General features: G+C 40.5%; 1 protein-coding gene across 3 annotated transcripts; it reads left to right on the top strand.

Moving 5' to 3' along the window:
• Window positions 1-710: 710 nt before the first annotated feature.
• On the top strand, window positions 711-21,621 carry LOC127004606 (protein Dr1-like). Of its 3 annotated transcripts, XM_050872614.1 has the most exons (5): window positions 711-1,782; window positions 2,665-2,755; window positions 7,307-7,534; window positions 12,354-12,517; window positions 20,958-21,621. In XM_050872614.1, the coding sequence occupies exons 1-5, from the start codon at window positions 1,570-1,572 to the stop codon at window positions 21,084-21,086; spliced, it is 825 nt and encodes a 274-aa protein (XP_050728571.1). In that variant the 5' UTR covers window positions 711-1,569; the 3' UTR covers window positions 21,087-21,621. The 3 variants fall into 3 exon arrangements, with proteins under 3 accessions (XP_050728571.1, XP_050728588.1, XP_050728581.1); XM_050872631.1 differs by lacking the exon at window positions 2,665-2,755 and having other exon boundaries at window positions 1,639-1,782; XM_050872624.1 differs by lacking the exons at window positions 711-1,782; window positions 2,665-2,755 and adding an exon at window positions 3,012-3,072.
• Window positions 21,622-22,442: the final 821 nt, after the last annotated feature.

Genomic DNA, 22,442 nt, shown 5'->3' with positions numbered 1-22,442 from the left:
CGGGGAGTTCCATGGCCTTAGCGCTGGCAAATCTTATTTATATATACAGAATATTTGACACAAAATTTCATATAGTACGTAGATTACACATGAGGGAGAGAGTGTTGTATTGGGGATGATGCAGCATATTTGTGTCGGACAATTACAAGATGTGCATTCTTCGAAATGTGATCGAAGTTTGTGACTGATGATTCTTTAAAAAAAAATACCAGGCACTTCTAAACGAGAAAGAGTGATTTATACCCAGTCTGGAATTTTTTTCCGTGTTTAAGGATAAAATTGATCGTAGCTTCCTTGAATTTGTCAGGGAAATACCCTGCTGAGAGGGCGGTGATGCTGGGCCTCTATGTAAACACTGTGGGGCATCCCGCCCCGGGGAAGCCCAAAGTGTGCAAGATGTGTGGCAGGGGTGTGGAGGAGACTGTACAGCATGCATGTAGTGCTGGGATGTACTGGGGGCGGATTCTGAGAAGGGCCGTAAGTTAAGGCCCGCGCTGCCTTAACTTCACCAAGGCGCCGTTGGCTACGACCGCGCTACGGCGCCGTATCTCTGCATTCCTTTCATACTCAAACTTTTTAAGGCCGCCGTAAGGGGGCCTTAGGGCGCGCGCCGCTGCATGGCGGCCGCATCTCAGTGGCCAATCAGGGGCAAGTTCTAGTCGGCAAATAGGAAGTGTCGACCAATCGCGGGATATAAACACAAATCAGCTGTTGTGCGAACGTTCCCGCGGTGCCCACCCTCTCACGATAATGGAGCCTCTCTCCTCACCCCGTACCTTGCCCCCTACGAAGAAAAGGAGGCCGAACTTTTCGGAAGAGAAGCTACTAATGCTAATAGCACTGACACAAACCTAACCTACCTTTGTTCATAACCTCAGACATTCAGACTATGCTATATTGTATATGCAAGCTATAACACCATTTTTGTGAAAAGTTACCTTTAACATTTATCAGCACTATGGTATATATACAACACTTGCAACACAGTGATGTCCCTGCTCACCCACGCGCGCGTGCAAAATACTACGTTGCGAAGGATTGGGGGTGGATCCCTAAGTTTGTAGGCTTTAGGAAGGCAAATATGAGGAAATGGTGTGCGCGTAAACTGCATGCATATTTACCCCGTCTTCAATTGTGATGCTGTCCATAAAGTATGAGTGCATAGGAACATGGCAACATACCTATCTACTTACTAGTGCTTTGCAACTCCACAAAAAAAATGTATCATTGCAAGAGGCAGTGGGAAGCCTAGCTTCTAACAAGTTTTCACCAAACTTCCTAGTTACTGTATTACTAAACATCTTACTGGTAGTTCATTCACTTCTTACAGTTGTATAAGTAGTATAACTACGTAAACATCGTTTATATGTATTTCATACCTGTATGAACACACCCGCCTTAACCTGCGGCGCCGTAATTCTCCTCAAAATGGCCGCGCCGGTGTTTTGAGTAGACCAGGGGAAGCGCTACGGCCGGACGGATTAAGCAGATACGACGCCGTAACTTCGTTTCAGAATCCGCCCCTGAGCGCGTCCGTCTTGTATTGCCGACTGCGCGGCCGAGTACAACATGTCGGCGCCAATAAAACAAGAAATGACGGATGCAGACAGCAAGATTTGGAGCCAGGAGGCCGAGGTGACATTACTAGAAGTTAGGCAGCATAGGTACTTGTGGGACCCACAAGATAAGCTGTATGAGAAGCTGAGTCTACGCAAAACAACTTTTGAGAGAGTGGCAGCAACATCCGAGAAATGTTTATCTCTTTGCGAGATATCGAAGGAGGTAAGGAGCGATTATTTTCGTGTATTATATAATCACACCATGTAATGCCTGGGGGTTGCGATGGCATGTTCCTCCCTTCTCCTTTGTTGTTAAATGCAACAATGAACAATCAATCAATCAATATTACTGAAGATAAAACTCGTTTACTTAAAGTATTTCTACAATATTAAGCTAATGGACCAAACTCGTTGTGGTTTTAATATATGGTAGTAGCCTTTTGGGGTGTCTGGGATGAATTCATGCCCTTGCATTTATTAGCAGTTTACGTCTTGATACTCCCGGCGGCTCCTCCCACGTGTGAAGGTACTTGCTCCCGAGAGCACCCAGGCGGTCTAGCCGCTAGATCGTCGCGGCTGTATTGCCGGCCCTGTTGCCAGGTAGAAAGCCGCCTTAAGTCTGTATCGACCCAATTAAGTCTGTGTTTAGTCTCCTGCTGAAAAGTTATGTGTTCATAACTCGTTGCAAACAATTAATGAGTTACAGTGGGCTTCCTACACATCATAAAGTTCTGTGAAAATATATTGCCCGAAATTAATCCACTTTGATATATTATCTCCACACGACCACAGCGTGTTACGAAACACGAAAAATTAATCCAGACCAGGAAAGTGTCTCACCGGCGATGAGGTTCGAACCCGTTATACCAGTCAGCCAAAGATCGAGGTAACCCCCTCGCAGAGTGAGTTAATTGTAGGAGGCCCCCCTCCCTTGTTGTGCTTTCCTTCCTGCCATTGTATCTTTTTAATTTCATGGTGCTACCTACACATGTATTAATAGTTGTATAATCACACTCTGTCCTGCCTGGGGGTTGGGATGGCATGTTCCTCCCTTCTCCCTTGTTGTTTACCTGCAACAATAAACTATCAATCAATCAATCAACAGGACCCGTTGGCGAGGCTGGAGCCCCCCCACCCCCCACCCCCAGGTAAACAACAACAGCTGATCCTTCGCGGCGAGGAAGGCCTGTGTTACGGTACTTGCCCAGCGTTATTTTGTTCTGTGCAGGGCTTTTAATGATAAGTGTTATATCGTGTTGTCGTCCAAGTCATAATACACCAGGTAAGTCAACTAAGATACTACAAACAGAACATGAGCAAAGCTAATCACTCCGAATAGAAAGTGAAGAATCCACTTCAATGTTCATCCCTCGCCACCTCCCCTCACTACCACCACAACGACCAGCAGCTGCAAGATATCATGTTTTACGATGTAGACATGCACATTCTTCTATTTACGGATTTTTCATGCCTTGTATCCCGTGGGAGTCCCAGAAAGGGTTGACTTTGGCAGGTAAGCCCAGACTTCCCGCTCATCCAAGTCTTTGCAGCATCGCCACCACCCATAAAATGTTCAATGAAGCTCTCATAAACTACTTATTAAATTTTTTTCCTGATTCATAGTTATTTCGTAAACTGGAAAATGTACAGAAAACTAATATTCACATCAGCTATCACCCCGTGAGTGAAATGGTACTTGTGGAAAATTAATATGCACTTCCACCATTACACCCACAACAACAATTCTCGCATAATATTCTTACAAAGGCAGCCACCTCTAGAGAAGTTAATACAGGTTAAGAATACTTTATCCAAAATCCCTACGACCGAAAGTGTTGCGGATTTCAGATTTTTTCGGATTTCGGATTTTGCAGGCCTTTTTGACATTTTTAACTATCTTTACACCACAGAGCACACAACTCGCGGTAATCACAATGAGTAACGAGTGAAGGTGTTACTGTGACGACTGCTGACAACAAACTGACACATAGAAGTACCAAAGTTGCCAGGTCGTGGACTGTGCCCCCACCCAATCCCATCCCAAAAGCTCCCCAAAACCCACGGTGGTGGCGGTCAGAGGTTTTTACACCCAAGGTGTTGATGCAGTAGTAGGTTTACCCACCCAATTGGGCAGGTAAACTGCAGACCTGGCAACCCTGAGCAGCACACAATAGCTGTATGTGGTGGAACCTTCCCATCACACTGTGGAATTTTCGGATAAAGGATTCTCAACCTGTACTTACAACATGGATTCTTTTTTAGTCCCTGAATGCAGTGCAGTAACAAGTGACTTCCGGAAAATAGAAGGGGGTCGAGGAGGCAAAGCCCCATTTATGAAGTATTTTGTGTTGATACAACACACTGCCGTATTGCTTTTCCGTCGTAAATGGAAGAGGGGTCGAGGAGGGTGAAGCCGTCCCCTGATAGGTAAATTTCATAAAGTCAGGTTTGGGTAGTTTAAATTTATTCGGTATTCAGTGTGGGGCGGCGGAAATATATATGCAATGCAGGATGGGCAGCAGTCCACTACGCAGGCCGGTGTTGTGAGAAATACCTCCTCACAGAAATAAGTCTCTCTGCTGTTCAATACGCATGCACACTGCAGGAAAACATTAATTTACCTGGTTTTGTTCTAGTTTGTCCACTTGTGATCTTTGTGAGCGGTGAGTGAAATAGACCAACAGTAAGCAAGTTGAACCTCTCTGCGAGTTATTTTGCGGCTGCGACGGCGGGTGCACAACACACACTGAAAAGTCAATCATTTAGTGATTTCCAGGAAAAATACTATCTCCTTAATAAACAGCATCATATTGAAATTAATCATGAAATTAATAGGCTACCCTCTCATGAAAATCCCCCAATTCTCTTTCCAAGAACTTTTATATTGTTTCACTTCTCTAGTTTTACTGTCGCATCATGTAAACTGCATCTGCAAGTGATGTTTTGAAATAACATAACAACAACAACGAACTTAAAACACCCGATAGTGCTTGAAGACCAGGGAAATTGTGGGGTAAAAGGGCTATGAAAACCAGGGAGATTGGGGTAAAACTACACACTTCTTGGGTACTGTCTAGCTGAAATAAAGCTAATTTTGTGTGATATTTTGTGGGAAATTCAAATTTAATATAAATGAATTGGGGTGTAATGGGATCCATTTGTTTGACAACATTAAGTCTTGCTGTCACTATTTTACATTGATAGGTTACTATTCATTGGGTTTTAGGTGGGAGTTTGTTTGTTTATAGATAATTTTAACATGGCAGATGGATTACTATCCAAAACACAGTGAGCTACTATCCAACATGCAATTGGTTACTACTCAACACACAGTAGTTTACTATCCATCAGGTTACTACATTATATATGCATGTTCTGCACCTGCACAAGTGCCCTGCGCATTATTCATCAAGATCAAGAAGACGTTATTGGTGGGGGTTTGTTGGTCTGAAATAGTTTCAATGCAGCAGACATTTATAACCAACACACAGTAGACTAATATCCAATACTGTATGATAATTTGTCTACTTTATAATAATTATGCCCTTATATTATGCTTCAGGGACATGTATTTATGTGTGTTATGCACCTGCACAGGTGCCCTGTGCATTATTGTCCAGATCCAAATGTATTTCTTTCCTAAAGTATAACACAGAAGCGAAATATCTTTTGGAGGCACAATTTTGACATCGTAGTATAGCATCATCATCATAGCATCCCTACCATTTAAATGTGAAAATGAGAGCTTGCACTGAAAAGTTTGGAGGAAAACCCAATAAGGTGGTTTGCTGGACTCTTTAGAACCTGATTTATTGCTCAGAAGACTATCCTTGACTCTGGTTTTGGTCACACAGCATTCCATTTGCTCAAAAGAATTGGCTTTAAACAATAAAAGACAAGGAAGAATAGGATGTCACTTTCATCAAGGCAGAATAGTTAGGGAGGAAAACCATTCCTATTAACCAAACCAAAGTAGTGGAGTGCCAACCCTGAAATTGTAGTAATCAGGGCAAACCAAGTACCAGATGGAGAGATAAAACTAGAGTATTTGCCAGAGCAGAATGGAATACATTAACATCAAACAGATAAAGGTGGAGAATGTTAGAGAAGGCCTTTGTCCTGTGGTTGATAAGTAACAATGACTAAAGATGATAACTGTGATGATGAACAAATAAATCAATTGAGTTTAAAAAAAAAAAAAATTCATGAAGATTGACTTAAAAGTAGAGGTGTGTCTTATAAACCAAAATATACAATACCTTTTTTGTTTGTGTGTGTGTGTGTGTGTGTGTGTGTGTGTGTGTGTATCATGTCATTATACACTTGTTTGTGATGGCAGTCATCCTTTTCCTCACATTTGAGAAAGCAGTTTGCATCTTTTAATGATTGTGTTTTTCCAACATTCTGTACTATGATGACTTTTCCCCTACTCTGGAGTCCCCAACTTAACATTTCTTCCCCAAAGTCTCATTAGGGTGTTTGTCTACCAATAACTTCAAGGTAATTGGTTGATTTTGGAATAACATTTAATAATTGCTTATAGCCTGTCTATTAACCAGGGTTGGTTTGATTTGAATCGATTGAAATCAGAGTAAAAATATCATGATTTAAATCAAAATTAAATGTACTGTATTTAAAATGATTTAAGTGTTATATCAAGAGTAAAATATCTAATGATTTAAGTTTTATATATATATATATATATATATATATATATATATATATATATATATATATATATATATATATATATATATATATATATATGCGTGTGTGTGTAGATAGATACATAGATAGATAGATAGAAGGAAGAAGGAAGAACATGTGAACCAGTTGTAGAGGATAAATATCAAGTCTACTTGTCCTGTGCTGATCCTGTACTGCTGTAACAAGTCAGGCACCAGTGAATTATTGCCATATCTTACAAGAAAAATATTCAAAAGCATACAAAAAGAGATTAAGGTCACCGTCTTTTTGTTGATAATAACAAAAATGTAATTATGAAGTTTAATGAGCTTAATTCTTTTTTTGATGCAAAGTAACATGATTAAGTATAATTTCTTGTTAATATGATCCAAATTTGACAACATATAAACAGACTAGTTGGCAACTTATGATTTTTATGTGAAAAACTCATATTGGGTAATGTATATTAAACTATGGTTTCATTTAACATTGGCCAAGTTTAATACAAGAAAATGGCCTCATAAGACTGAAACAAATAATCAGTGGAAACAAACAAGGATTAATGCAAAAAAAATCATTTAAATAAAAAAAATCCAATTTAAATCAAATCAATTTTTTTTTTTTTTTTTTTTTGAAAAAAAATCATGATTTTTTCCGACTCTGCAATTAACATAGGAGAATAATTGCTTTACATAATTCTCCTATATAAGCATTTTTAGCTTGTTCTCAACCACCCTCTTCCATAAAAGTGATACCTTTGAGTGTTACATCTATTTTATCAATATTTCATGAACCTTATTTTGCATTAACTCAATGTTTATTTTGCACCTAGTATCTAACTGAACTTTTTTTTTTTCACCTCCATTATACACCTACCCAGCACAGATACTCATTATTCAAGTGATGATTCACTGTTACTTTCGCCCATCACAACACTGAACATGGCAATTCTTATTTGCATCCAGTCATTATCTCATTTTTACCATAAATTTTCCATTCATTGAATCATCTAAATTTTGGTTTGGATGACAGCTCACCATTGATTCCTTCACCCACCACAGCAATGAGTCTGATCCCAGACCCACAGCAAGATGACGAACTCACCATCCCCCGTGCCTCTATGAACAAGATGATCAAAGAGCTGCTCCCCAATGTGCGAGTTGCCAATGAGGCACGCGAGCTCATCCTTAACTGCTGCACAGAGTTCATCCACTTGGTATCCTCTGAGGCCAATGAGATATGTAACCAGCAGCAAAAGAAGACCATCAATGCTGAGCACATCCTTGCATGTGTGTATTTACTTAAGTTGTTGCATACTTATGAGGATGAAAGCATTTCCATGATAGACAAGCATTTTAAAATATTTTAATAATTGAAATATTCTTTTTTTAAATACAAGTAAATTTGGAAAGTATTTGTGAATTGAATTTACTTTTTTTCAGTAATGTATCGTAGTCATATAATCATTATCATTATTATATTTTTTTCTGTAGAGAACTTACATATAAAGATTTTATTTTGATTTTGTACATCAAGCAGACAGCAGTTATTTATGGAAGGATAAAATAATGAATAGTACGTGTACTTGTGCTATGTACTGCACTATTTTTTATTTATAATTAGGAGACTTCTGCCAGCTTGAACTTGGGTTACTATAGCAAATGGGAAGTGATGTACACAATTTTCAGCATTTATCTTATAGTCACAGTAGGCATTGAAGAATATTTTGTGAAAGAACATTGCTGATCTTATTTGCATGCAATTTTTAGTTTGCTAAATTTTGACTTTTCTAAAAAAATCAGGCAATATTCTTTACAACAGAATCCAACAAATCTAATTTTTCAATGCAAAAATGTTAGTACCAAAAAATGTTAGCTTGCCATGTTGCAGTTATCTAACATCATTTTTCAGCATCTTTTGACGGTGATCACATGCAACTTCAGTCACTGTTATAGTCTGTTTCATTTTATCTGTCCACCAACAAAGCGGGAATTTTGATGGATGTGGCACCTGCGCATTTCTAGTTCATGAATACGTGAAAATCAACTGTTGTGATGACATTCAAGCTTATTTTTCAATAATATATTTGAATGTTTATGCATACAAAAAACAGCTCAGTCATTTGCATTGATAAATAATCTAACACAAAAGCACACAACAAGACAAGCTTGTATCAAACAACATAGTCACATCATGCTCGAACGATCTATGGTTTTTCAAATTCATTGATTAATAGCTCATTTCAGGTATATTAAAAGACATCTGGCTCTGCAAATGCAAATAAAGGGTATCTTAATAATTTACTGCATGTAAATAACAATTGATAATGGAAATAACGTGAAATAGTATAATAACTGTTGAATGCTATGCTAGTCTGTTTTGAATATAAGGCTACCCATGTTAATTACATGCAGCACATCAAAATTACTTTTGTATAGACACTTGCTGAGCCGGATGTCACTTTATGTACTTGACTGAAATGAAATATGGGTATCTGAAAGACTATGAATCCTTCGAGTATGATCACACTCTACTGTTTGATATACAAGCAGTTCTTTGGTGTGCTTATATGGTAGAATATCAATGTAAATCAGCATGTTTGTGGTTCATATAAAAAGACGATGTTTTTTGTATGCACAAACATTCAAATATATCACTGAAAATATAAAGTTGATCTTCACGCAATCACGAACTAACAATGCCCAGGTGCCACATCTACTTTTGCGAGTGGACAGACTGAATGAAATGGACTATAGTCACTGACAGGATATAACACGCTGATGTATTTTTGGTCTTGGCCTGTCTCCAATAGTCGGCCAAGACACATGCCACCAACATGGTCAGAATTGGTTGGCGTGCTTGATCAGCATAGTGTGACAACCTTTACACTGGTCCACTCTAGCATTTGATTCCGTGTTACCATTCTCATTTGTATATCTCTCAGATAGTCCTCCATCCACTTCAAGATGTTTCCCCTCAGTCCTCTTATGTTTCCAAGTTTCCATAAAAGACACCTCTGTGGAACTTCATTAAAAGCTTCTTTGAGATCCAGATATACACACATTCCACCCAACCTTCTCTTTCCTGTAATACATTGATTGCACTTGTATAGAAACTCAGTAGGTTTGTGACACACAATCTTCCTCTTCAAAAGCCAAACTGATGATCTGTGAAGACATTCATCTCTTCCAAATATTTCATCCAAGGGTCACACAGTTTAGCCACGTATGTCAGGGAAGCTGGTTTGTAGTTCATTAGTTCTTTATTTCCTCCCCTATATATCAACACTGTGTTACCACATTTCCAATCACATGGCATTTAACCCAGTAGCAGCGGGGATCATGTTTCTTAATGGTCCCTCCAAGCGAGAAAAATGAGCAAAAATCACCCCTCACACAAACCATTTCATAATATATATCAAAGCATTTGTGATTAGATTATGTATCATCTATTTTTGGGGGTTTATATCATGGCACAAATTTGGCCCATCGCTGCTACACGGTAAAGCCACAAATTTGGCCCGTTGCTGCTACCGGGTTAACCATCTTCCAGTCAGCTCACAGCCAATTTCTTTATCTTATCTGCTTGTTGATCCCAAAACTCTCATCATCCAATTGAAGACCCCGTCAGGGCCTGGTGCCTTCTTTACATCTTGTTATTCTAAAAGATTCTTCACTACTTGTACTTCTGTTTCTCTGTCCCTCAATACCTCTTCTCTCAAAACTTTCTCTTTTCCATCAGGTTACTTTCCACTGCAAAAACTTGTTAAAAACATTTGTTCATAATTTCTGCTTGTTTCTTCACCTCCCCATACACTTCTTCAATCCTCAGTTTACTGATCCCCTGTTTTTTTATGTTTCATTTTACTATTACATATATATAGAAAAGATTGGGTTCTCTTTTTACATCTCTCTCAAAATTCTTTTCTTCCTCTATGTGGATATGTAAGTAGTCATTTCTTGCTACTCTATAATTCTCCCTTGTTTTGTTGTTTCTCCTCCATCTGCTCCATGTGATATCTCTTTTACTCTGTTTCACACAATTTATTAAACCAATAATTTCTCCAAGTTTCTTTTCCAGTCATCTGGGGCAGGTTTTTTTCCCATTCCTTCTATGTATATTTTTGTGAAACACTCCCATTTTTCCTGTACATTGCTTGCCATATCAAATATATTCCAGTCTTTTTCTTATAGAATCCTCAAGCCCTGAAAGTGTGTGAAGCACATCTCTCAGTTCTTTTCTTTCTTCTAAAACTTTAAATTCAACCATTAAAACTTCTTTGAATATATCTAGTTCCTTCGTACTAGATTCAGCCTTGCAGTGGTGACATCCTTAAATCTAATTTCTTTTATTCACTGTCATAAAATTTTCCATTGCTATATTAATGGCCCGCTGGCCCATGACTCTTCACATTCCTCTGTACGGTGTTTTCATTGAACTTCTTTGCAGCTGAAGTCCCTTACCAGTTTTATATTTATATTGTCACTCACATGGATCAGACTTTTTAAGTGTTAATCATTCACCATATATTGGTAGTCCATCCCATTCCATGCCCTCATCATTGGTGGGACATATCCCACTGCAATATTTCTTTCTATTTGCATGGTTAAGACTTATGCCATGCCTTCACCCATTTCAACTTTATCCACCAACACTTTTTATTTCACCACCAACATCACTCCTCCGAACTCTCCATTTCGATCACTTCTCCAAATTCTAAACTAATTTTTTCCCACATCTAACAGTTGTATGTCCTTGTTCAATTTTGTTTCCACTAGGGATAATACATCTGGCCCCTCTCTTTTAGATAATCATTTGTCTCGGTAGAATGTTGTCTTCAGTTCTGACATTCTCAAATTGATTTTTCTTGTCTTCTCTAGGTAATTCCTTCCACTTTTCTCTCTCTTTTTCATCTGTGTCTCCTAATCTCTATTTACTTAAATCTTCCATGTTCTATTTATAATTTTATTTACTTCATTCTGTGACCTATATTTGACTGAGTTGCCTTGCTCATACCCCCTCAGCCTTTAAACCTCTTCTATTTCTTTCACAATCTCATTGTTATCCAGCACTGTCTTTACAGTGTTCTTTGTCAGACTCAATTCATCTTTTTTTCTAACTGTTCTGATTGGCTTGGCCATTTCTTAGATAAAAAATTACTAGACATCTCTTTTTGACTACCTTTACCAGAGCCTCATTGTCCTCGATTGCTTTTACTACCTCTTTTTGCACTTTATCCTGTTTTTTTGTGTTGTTTACAAATTGCTGCCTCTGCTACTTGAGAAATGAGATCCACTTTCTCCTCTGTTTGAATTTTATTGCAACCTTTATGCTCATGTTTGATCTCCTTTATACACTCTTCCTGTAGTGTTATCCATTTTTAACTCAATCCTACTCTCTTTCAATTTTTCCTTTTTCCTCTTTTGATTCCTTGCCTTCTAGCTTGAGCTGTTTTATTTCAGACATAGCACTTACATTCTTTTATATCAATTCACAAATTTCACTTTCCAACAGTTTGTTTCTTTCACTCCGGCAAATTTTTCCTTCAGAGCATGCAATACACTGCAGCCCACTTGTACTTTCTGCATTATTATCTGCTCAGCCTTCAGTGTATGCTACCTTTCTTAACCCACGTCCAAAATTCATGCCCTCAGAGGCAGAGTCCTCGAAATATTTACATTGGCATTCTGGGGTCAGATTGTTTATGTTTCCTCCCACCATCTTGTGCCAACAGCATTCCATCCTTACAACATCTATACTATACCCACTTCCTTGGGACACATTCACATTTCATTTATCAGTGTAGAGAGGACCCCACTGTACTCCAGCCAACCCTCATCTATAGAACACTATGCACTGCTCCTTGTAAATCATGGCAAAGTTGTTGATGACCCTGAGAGCTGGAGGGGCTTTGGTGTTGTTGCTGCCACATCTTGACTTTGTGTGCATGTGTGTGTGCATGTATGGAATATTAGGAATTAAAGAGATTACTTTCTTTTCATGTGGAGAGGAACTCACTACAAAAAATATAATTAATAAGTAGCATTCAGCAGTACAGCTTTGCAGTGTCAGGATCAAGAAGGTATTCACTCTTCCCTTCCTCCCCAGCACTAGACAGGTTGGGGTTTGGCGACTATCGGGCAGATGCTGAAGCTGTCCTGAAGGATTGCAAGGCACTAGCGGCCAAAAAGCGCCGGAAGAGCACTCGCCTTGAGAACTTAGGCATCCCAGAAGAAGAGCTTCTCAGACAACAGCAAGAACTCTTTGCTAAGGTCAGTGGATGCAATAGAGTATTTTTTTAGTAAAGATGAATGTTGAGAAAAATTAAAGGAAGCAGTCTTGACACCACCATTGAATCTATGGGAATGATCCTTGTCAAAGCAGTTAGGAGTAGTTTTTTTATGGTAATAAATGTCATGGGAAATGAGTGTAACTATGGGGTATATTCATTCTTAGCAGGTGTCACCGGCAATAGGGTCACAGGGCCCACGCAGCTTGAGCTATTCTTTCAATTATCATAAATTACCTGTGTTTCTCTGGGACTTGCATCAATTACACTTCAATATAATAAGTGACACTATTGTTAATAAAAATTTAGCTGATCATTCTATTTTATTCATTGGTAAACAAGAGAAAACATAAATGCTGTCCGGCAGCCTCTCCTCATCCAAAATCGTTCTTGCATGGCTGGCAGCTCTGAATATACCTCATTGAAGATTGGTTTGATCTATATGGATGAGTGCCAATGGGTGTAATATTAAGGAGAAGTCTTTGCCAGGTTGTGTGAATGTTAGTCTGAAGGCTTTCAGTCATGGTGTTGCTCTTTTGTGCTGCAACTAAGCGGTCATTTATTCTCTCAATGGAAGATTTACGGAATTAGAGAAAGTGGGTTTCAGTGTTGAAATCCATGAAAAGAGTGACACAATCTGAGAACTAACCCGTGGGCTTCGGCTATGGGAAAGCTGAGAAGTGGCCGAGAAACGTCAACATTACACTGCATTTTGAGACTAAGAAAAGAGCATGGAACATATAACAAAGATACTCCTCTCATAACCATAAAGCCATTAAAAATATTTACTTTTACTCAAACTCCATTCTTTTTGTGTGGTGTTTGTTACAAAATAAACAGTCTCGTGACACGTGGCATTTAGCTGAGAGTCGCTTGTTGTCTACTTTAGAGAATTTGACAAGTGATTACTGTATGGATAGCTAATTCAGTCTGCCATGACCTTACATTACCACCTATGACAAATAAGCCCACTTCAAGATCACTCACCCACCACAATGACCCAGGCCATGCATGGTGGGTTGCTCTATGCTGGCACCACCTACAATTAGCTTGAATTAGGGGTTTTGAGCCGAGCCCCAAACGGGGTCCGCCGAAGCTGCCAGGTTAAATCATCATGTGTTGGTTAAAGTCATCACATAACATGAGTTTGCAGAGTAACTCTGTTACTCTATTCATTTTTCAAAATAATGAAACCCACCTCTGTCAATATTCATTAAATCTTCCTATGAAAGAACAAAGGACCATGTAGTTTCAACACAAAAGAATGGAACCTTATTAGCATATTAGCTGTGCATCGCCGCAATGCTCATCTCTTTACCTTGAGCCTATGGTGGGTGAGAATGTGGTTAACCTGAACACAGGACCGATGCAACATCCGAGTTACCACAGTTCACCTTCCACACTTTTCTCCAAATACTTATTGATCAACCATCCTGTAAGGAAGGATGAACAGTTGGTTGGACTGCATGCTGACTGCCCAGGCCAGAATTCAAACCCAGGCCCACAGATCCGTAGTCAGACATGTTTACCACAGCACCACAGAGACGTTGCTTTTAAAGGCTGACTGGCAGAGAACTGTTTATTTACTGCAGTCTCATCGCCTGGCAGGAGACTGACTCCATTTCGGGTGGAGCTAAGGTTGCCAGGTTTGGTGTAAACTCACAGAACTCCCCCAAAGATAGTGAGGGCAACAAGTAGGATTCTGTCCATACAATCTGAATGTATATTAGATATAGCATGACAAAATTGACCAGTCCAGGTGAACATAATGGAAACAAAACAAGGGTGCTACTACATCGGGGAAATGGGAATAGACAAAACTGTTACACCACACAGTCATCCAGTCACTTCAGCTGGGACTAGTGTCTCTGTGGATGAGCCTTCCAAGAGGATGAAAGTGCCTCCAATGGGCCCTCATGGTCTGGAGGGGCCCCATGTTGGTGTCGCCTCTTTCATATGGCTGGGGCTCTATAGTGATATGCAGCCACTTCCATCCATCCTCACAGCATATTGATATTACAGGTGAATCTCAACCACAGTGCTTGATCTGCTCCATGATTTTGTTTTGTGGTTCCGAACTCGGATATGAGCCCCTGGCTGTAGACGGTGTCACCAGCACCACTGGCCCCTTCGCCCCTATAGCACGCCCTTATGATGTTGGGTCATCCAAGAGCCTCTGCCAATGAGTTCAACCTAGTAGTTTTGCCTATATGTAGTCTGACACAAATATGAAGTCAGTTTGAGTTGGGCCCGAACCTCTTCACAGCACTGCTGCATCACCCCCAACACATCACTCTCTCCCTCATATGTCATCTATGTACTATTTGAAATTGTGCATGAAATATTTTGTATACATTAAATAAGATTCAGTAGCACTATGGCTAAGGAATTCCCTGAGTGGGCCCCGCCCAAACTCACTTGATGGCGGAGTCAGACTATAGTTGTGGGAATGCCATCTTATAGCTGTCTGCTTGTTATCCCCTGTGTAGGGGGAGCAGGATAAAAGACAAACACCTTGCCATGGTTTAGGTTTCCTTCAGCCCCTGTGTCCCCCCCCCCCCCGGACCATCTTGGCTGTCTTCACAGCAGCCTTGGCTCAGCCAATTGACTAGAGGTACTGGGCATCAGAAAATTGGGTAGTGACACCCCACCTCTTAGGGAGGCCGGCCATACCCCCACTCACCAGGTTGGTACCAACTCCTGTGATGAGCAGCTCTGGGGCCTCCACCTGGTAAAGTATTGCCTGAAGTGCTTCATGATCTTATTAACCCTTTCCATATGTGACGCAGATGTCAGCGTCACAGTATGGAAAGGGTCAAGAGGAAATGGAAGAGGATTAATCCTCTTCTAAACCTTTCAATCCTCCTCTAAATTCCTCTTAATCCTCTTCCACTTCCTCTTAAAGAGGTTTAGAAGAGAATTAAGAGGAAATGGAAGAAGATTAAGAGGTTTAAAAGAGGATTAATGGTGATAACGTCGCACGCCCTTCGGATGCCGACGTCAGCGTCGCTGGATTGAAGGGGTTAAAGGCAGCACCCAAGGAGAGATCCAGCCACCCAGTCAGCTAATCTGTGTAGGCAAAGTAAGTCTGGCCTGCCAGCTGAAAGAGGTCTGCCATTAGTAGGGGTATTTTGAGGGAGGCATTAGGAGGAGGGACTGGTGCAGTTGCAAGACCACGTTGACATCGCACGAGTCACAGGTGATGCTGTGGTGTCACAGGTCACCCTTTATCCTGGGACAGTATACTGTCTGCTTGGACTTCCCAAGTGTGGAGTCAATCCCCTGGTTGCTGGTGTGAGACTTGGCTGCTAATTGATGCCTCAGAACCTCAGGGCCTCCAAGATGATCAGTCACATGCTTCCCTGTTGAAGCATGTAAATGACCAGGCCACACAACACAGCACTTTTGTCTCTTACATTATAAAAGGGCCACATCTAGGCAAGTTCTGCAGTCTGTGGGGTCCCCATCGGTCACTCTCGTCACTAGCAGCTTGTAACCAGGGTCTTCAAGCGCTGCTTGGAAGACTGCTCCCTAGTCCAGGTTGGTACATCTACTCAGGTCCAGGGGAGACACAGTGACTGCTGTCAGGGCTACAGCAGCCTCGTCATGCTGGTTTTCATCTACTTTGTCTATGGCAGCCTCAACCTCTGGGTACTTGGGTAGGAAGTCTGCCGCTTGGTTGTGGTTCACTGATAGATATCATATGATAAATAGTCACTGCCAAGTGGCCTAAGACTACCCACATGCTCTCCAGAAGATCACCCATCAACCCAGACTCTAGAAGAAACCGTCCAGTGAATCAAGAAAGAGTTCCGGGTGGCATGTAGAGAAGGCATACGACAGGGTTGACAGGAAGGGTATATGGGATATTCTAAGCCTGCACTGGTTCCCAAACTTTTCTGGTTGCGTTCCTGAATACAGTCTTGACCTGGCCTGGCGACCCTAAATGTGGGAACATGTAGCATTTATTTCAAATTATTATTATATGCTATACTTTCAGATATAAATGATTTTATCCTCCTCCTGTTCGTTGTCTGCTCGGGGGATGAGTATTACCTTATATGTGAATGCTACTTATATGACGAGCCTTTTTGTAAGTGTATGGGTGCTTTATTAGAACGGTACTTATGTTATTGTGTGTTTAGGAGAATCTTCATGCCATTATACTGAAGTATATCAACTACATTACTGAAAAATTTAATTTTACCTGATTTTTAAAAATTGGCCATTACAGTATGATATTATAATTATAGCTTTTTTCCAAGACCCTCCAGGGACCCTCAGAAGCACTCTCATGACCCTCATTTGGATCATGACCATGGGTTTGGGAACCACTGTTCTAAAGCTATATGATGTGGGAGCGTGTTTGCTTGAGGGGATTGGATCCTTCTGTAAGGATGTGAGTGACTCTGTACACATGAATGTTGAGTTGAGTGAAACCTTTGGTGTTGGTGTGGGTGTGAGATAGGGGTGTATGATGTCACCATGGCTTTTTAATGTGTATATGGATGGTTGTATGAGAGAAATGAAAGCTAGAGTGGAGAAGCTAAGCTCAAGGCTGGAAGTAAGAGGTACAGAAGAGTCACTGGTGGCAGGCCTGTTTGCAGATGATACAGCATTGTTGGCAGAGAATGAGGGGATACTACAGAAGGTAGTGGATGAGTTTGAAAGGGTATGCAAGAGGAGAAAGCTGAAAGTGAATGCTGGAAAGAGTATGGTTATCATATTTGAGAGGGATAGAGAGCAGACCATTGATTTTGTAAAGCCATACAGAGTTAGAGCTGAGAGCACAACGAAGTGTAGGATAAGGTTGGGGGAAGAGAGAATGGAGGGGGTGACTGAGTTTAAATATTTGGGGACAGTTTTATGTAAGCATGGCAGTATGGAAGGTGAGGTGAGGGAAAGCAGTGAAGGGCAGACAGGTAGTAGATGTGTTGGAGAGAGTTATGAGAAGAAGTGTGAGCATGGGGGTAAAGAGGAGCATAAGGAACAGTCTTATCCTGCCAGCTCCGTCATATGCATCATAGACGTGGATGTGGAATGCAGCACAGTAGTCGAGAATATTTGCAATGGAAATTTGTTTTATAAGAGGTGCATGTGGTGTGTCAGGATGGGATGGAGAAAGTAATGAAATCATGTATGAGAGGTTTGATATGGGTGTGACAGCAAAAGGAGTGGATTGTTGAGTGGTCGAGTGGGTGAAATGTGGTACGTTGAGATGGTTTGGACACGTGATGAGAATGAATTTGTGAAGAGAGTGTATGAGGGAAGGATTGAGAGAGGGGGTGTCAGGGGAAGACCACCTGTGAAGTGGATCAATAGGGTGAGTGAGTATTGAAGTAGAGTTGGAAGTAGGAGGTTTGCATGTGCTGAGAGGGAGTGCCAGAACTGGTAGAGATGGAGACAGTGTGTGGCAGTGGCCACACTCTGGAGGAAAGTTTCTGTGAGAGAACAGGGTGTCGGAAATATAGATAGATAGAAGTCAACTGTATGGCAAGATTTGCTGGACTCTTTGACCATCCTAGGGCACCATTCTTTTGCAACCCCCAGCTGTAGCTTCCTAGTGCTTGGGAACTGAAGCTGGGTTGTGGTAGGTAACAGGCACCACACAGGCACCCCGTCAGCAGACAGGTGGATGTTGTGAGGTGGCCCTGTCGTAACGAGTAATGGGTAGCAATCAATATTAAATGCTGACAGCAAGAAGTGGACAAAGAGCCACTGCTGCAGCCTTGACACATTCCCCTCCAGTGATGGAAGCAGCCTGTGGGATGTGCTGGCATTACTCCTGCTCACCTCACGCTCTACTGGAGCAGTGAAAAGTGGAGGTTGTGGGAAGTCCACACAAGCAGCAAAGGACAGGTAAATCTACAGAGGGTAGCAGCTCAGGATGCTGTTCTGGCTGGGGAGGCTCTGAGGATGAGCTAGCAAATGTTAGCCAGGTTGCACTGGCCAGTGCATCCTTGTAGTTGCCCAGGATCAAGGCCCAGTGCCTCCATTCAGGCAGTGCCAGCTATGCATACCTGTTCCCCCTTGTCCTCAATGGCAATAGCTTGGGGCTGTTCTCCACCTTGGGCTTTGGATACAAGGATCTATACCCCTTTCTGGAATTGGCTCAGCTTGCTTCAGGTGCAGCACATGTCGCTTGCTGTGGGTCATGACGCTTTACCAGGCTGTTGGCAGCCTTCACAGCTACCACAGGGTTGTGGACTGGCCTTCAAGGCATGGGCTACTGCGATGACATCATCCAGCTCTGTGGCATTATTTGTGACATTAGTGGCAGACTCTGTGGGTTGGCATGCATTTCCCTTGCTGACCATCTGTCCAAGCCACTCTGAATGCCACATCCCCTTAGGCCATTTACATCTTTGAACTGGGCACAGTTTTGGAACATCACATTTGAGCTCCATCTCTCATAGGCCAACAGTCAGCCTGTGCAGCAGCATGTACTCACTTTGGTCACTTTCACAGCTGGGCCACTGGAAACCACAATCTAGGACCATCTGGGCACCTCATGAAATATTCACTCACCAACTCCCCAAAACCCTGCACAAACAAAAGCACCTGCTTAGATGCACCTAACACTAACCTTTAGTTAGGGGCCATGCCACAGGGTCATTAGTGCCCCATTGTGCCTTGGAGAACCAGATTTCCAGGATTTTCTGCAGAGTATGGACATGCAGGAGGTGAATGTAACACACTGCATCTGCTTCTCCCACCTTATTGAGCTCAAGCCAGTCTTCCAAGGAGTATCACCAGGAGTAAAAATTAGCGTAGACATGTCCAGGTCTCACTGTAGGAGCCCTGTGGTGTGGGGAGGCCAAGGCTGTCATGTCCTGCCATCATCTCCCTGCTGGTAGAAAATGACTCCCTGTGCCTGTTAGCTAATTTCCTCCAGTCCGTCACCACTCAATGAGGGCAAAAACCTTGGATGCCTTGGAAGGGTGCACCACTGTAGTTGCAGGAGAAGGAAACAGTGAACTTTGCTTTAAGTAATGTTTTTTTGAAAGAAAACTGACAAGTACTATATTTGCCAACCTATGCAAGGTTTTTTCCAGAAAAAAAATATCTAAAAATTTCTCTGGTTTCAATTCATGAATCACCTCAAAGAGGACAAGAGATGAAGGCTTTTTAGTATGCTACAGCTCACAAAGGGGAATGGCACTACACTGCAATGATCTCTGTCTATAAACAAGAGGTAGCAATGGCAGAGGAGATATCTAAAGCTATCATTATAGAGCAGATCTCCTTAGAAAGGCATTTCCTGCAGCACTAATTGTGGTTGCTGCTAGCACAGGGTCATCTGCATGTTCTCCCACCATGATCAGCTGGAGAGGTCTTTTGCATGTTTTGGATGCAGGGGTCCTGTAGTCTTCACTTAGCACCTCACACAGTCACCATTCCATTCCAATGCATCTCCATCAAAGTAGAATATCTCATGATCATAGCCTTTAGCTGACCCTGGTCAGGAACACTGTGTTGCCCAGAAGGATATTAGGAACACTGATTAAGACAGTTTATATGGCAAGTGGTAAGAAGTAAGAGTGAGCATGAAATGAGGTACAGCAGGCGATGATACATGTAAATGAAAATGTATCCATCTAAATTATCAAATTTTGAAATTAATCAATATCTGTCTCAGTACTTTTCACCAGATCCTATTGCCTTCTTTTTTTGGGGGGGAGGTATGTTTGGTGTCCTTGAGTCCCTGCACAAAGTGAAATGCTGAAACTGAAAAAGGAACTCCCACTCTAGTGTTGTTTACTAGACTGACTGGTTTTGTTCAGTACACACATCATCTGTGCAATAACTTTTTCTTTCTTTCAAGTTAATTGATTCTTCCCATTCAGTATTTTTATTATTGATTTTTTTTTTTTTTTTTTTTTTTCATGGACATCAAAATTTAAACCTCACTTTCATTTTGTATTCCTTAGCGACATCATTTTTTTTATTTATTATCATTCCTTGTATTCTTGGGAATATCAAAACATTTGAATTTGGTTAAGTCTATTGGAATAAATGATAATCACATAAGACAAATATACATATTGTTAAGATTTTCAGTATGATGATTGAACTATCCCTATATAAAAGGATTGATGAAGATCTCCCAATTTGTGTACATGTATAGCTTCCCACAGTTGACACAAAGGAGAAATTCAAAGCTTTTGGTAATCAAATAATCAGGTAGGAAAATTGGTAACTTGATAGATTAAATGTACGGTGATTGTTAAACAAAAGCAAAAACATTTAAGCCTTCTCTTTCATCAGCACCAGGGATCTAAAACAAGTTTTTGTGTAAATATAAAATGCACATTTAATAGGACAAATTATACAGTAGTACAAGTCACGTGATTTACTTATATGTGCTACTATATAATCATGTAATGGCAGCTCACACTCCTCCCCCCCCACCTCCCTGACAGGCAAGAGAAGAGCAGATGATGGTGGAGCAGCAGCAGTGGCAGATGATGCAGGCACAAGTTGCAGCAGCACAGCAGCAGCAGCAGCAGCTTGAGCAACAGGATACAAGTGATGAAGAAGACTATTCCTAGGGTCAGGACCAGGGAGAGGAGGCACCTGTGGGTAGGACTACTATGTCTGAACTGATATGAGTCCTGTACATCATAAAAAGTATTAACCATGAACTTAAATGGAATGCAGTTATGTACCTGGTCTACACAATTTGGTAGCATCTGCTTGTGGAAAGTAACCATGACAAAAACTTAACAGCAAACACTTTACTAGGGGACTTATAATGCCAGCCTACCCTGCAGGGGTGACAACAAGAAAGTGACAGTCAGACGTAGGTTTTATGTCGCCTAAAATTTCTACATTTTATACACCAGGTTTAGGGTCTGCCAGTAATGTTTCTTCTAGATAATTTACTTACAGATGTTCCTTATTAATGTTATTATAATAATTGATATTATCATTATTATCATTATTTGTAGTAGTAGTAGTAGTATTGTTATTATGATTGCTGCACATTGTTAATACATATCATTTAAAAGTGTACCATGGAACTCTCCTTCATGGAGAGTGAGAACAATGGATCAGATATATGAATAATATACATTTACCTTTTTATTTTGTTTTTTAATAATTATTAATAGAAATATTAGTAGTAGTACTATTACTATTATTAATGTTGATTTTTTTTTTTTCTTTTCATCTTTATTAGAAAATCTCTTCAAAGATTTTCTTTCTGGAGATATTTTTGTGAGTGTGATGCAAATTTTATTACCTCTAAGTAAAGCATTTATCATTTATCTTGAAACCTTTTTATTAAAGCAATCCATTCAATTTCAATTTCTTCCATCTATAAGGTTTTATATAGCCTGCCCTTTTTATTGTGTGCTTCACGGCATTTAAAAACCACCTGAAAAATAAGAAAATCTGAGGTGGCAAACAATATCTAAATAATCTTTCTTCTTTTTTTCAAATATTACAGACGTGTGAATTACTATTTTTTTTTTTTTCTGTAGTACTCTCAAAAACTATTGTAGACATACATGTCTCAGGGAAATTATATATTAATTCATATATATATATATATATATATATATATATATATATATATATATATATATATATATATATATATATATATATATATATATATATATATATATATATATATATATATATACAGTGGAACCTCAGGTCATGAACGCCTCTCATCATGAACAAATCGATTCACAAACAAATTTTCCGAACAGAAAACGTTTCAGGTGACAAACAGTGTCTCGAGCTGCGAACACGCAAGCTGGCAACATTGGTGGGCGACAAGCCACAGTCACTAGCAGGAGAGCATCATTTGCTGTGCAGCATAACCCTTTCATGCACCAAAAGTTTAATAAGTTTCTCTTTCCACTGCGACATCTGTCTTAGGCTCCCAAGGGGGTCTT

Source organism: Eriocheir sinensis, chromosome 3, assembly GCF_024679095.1.
Source record: "Eriocheir sinensis breed Jianghai 21 chromosome 3, ASM2467909v1, whole genome shotgun sequence".
Classification (NCBI taxonomy): Eukaryota; Metazoa; Arthropoda; class Malacostraca; order Decapoda; family Varunidae; genus Eriocheir; species Eriocheir sinensis.
This window is presented reverse-complemented; position numbering and strand designations above follow the sequence as displayed.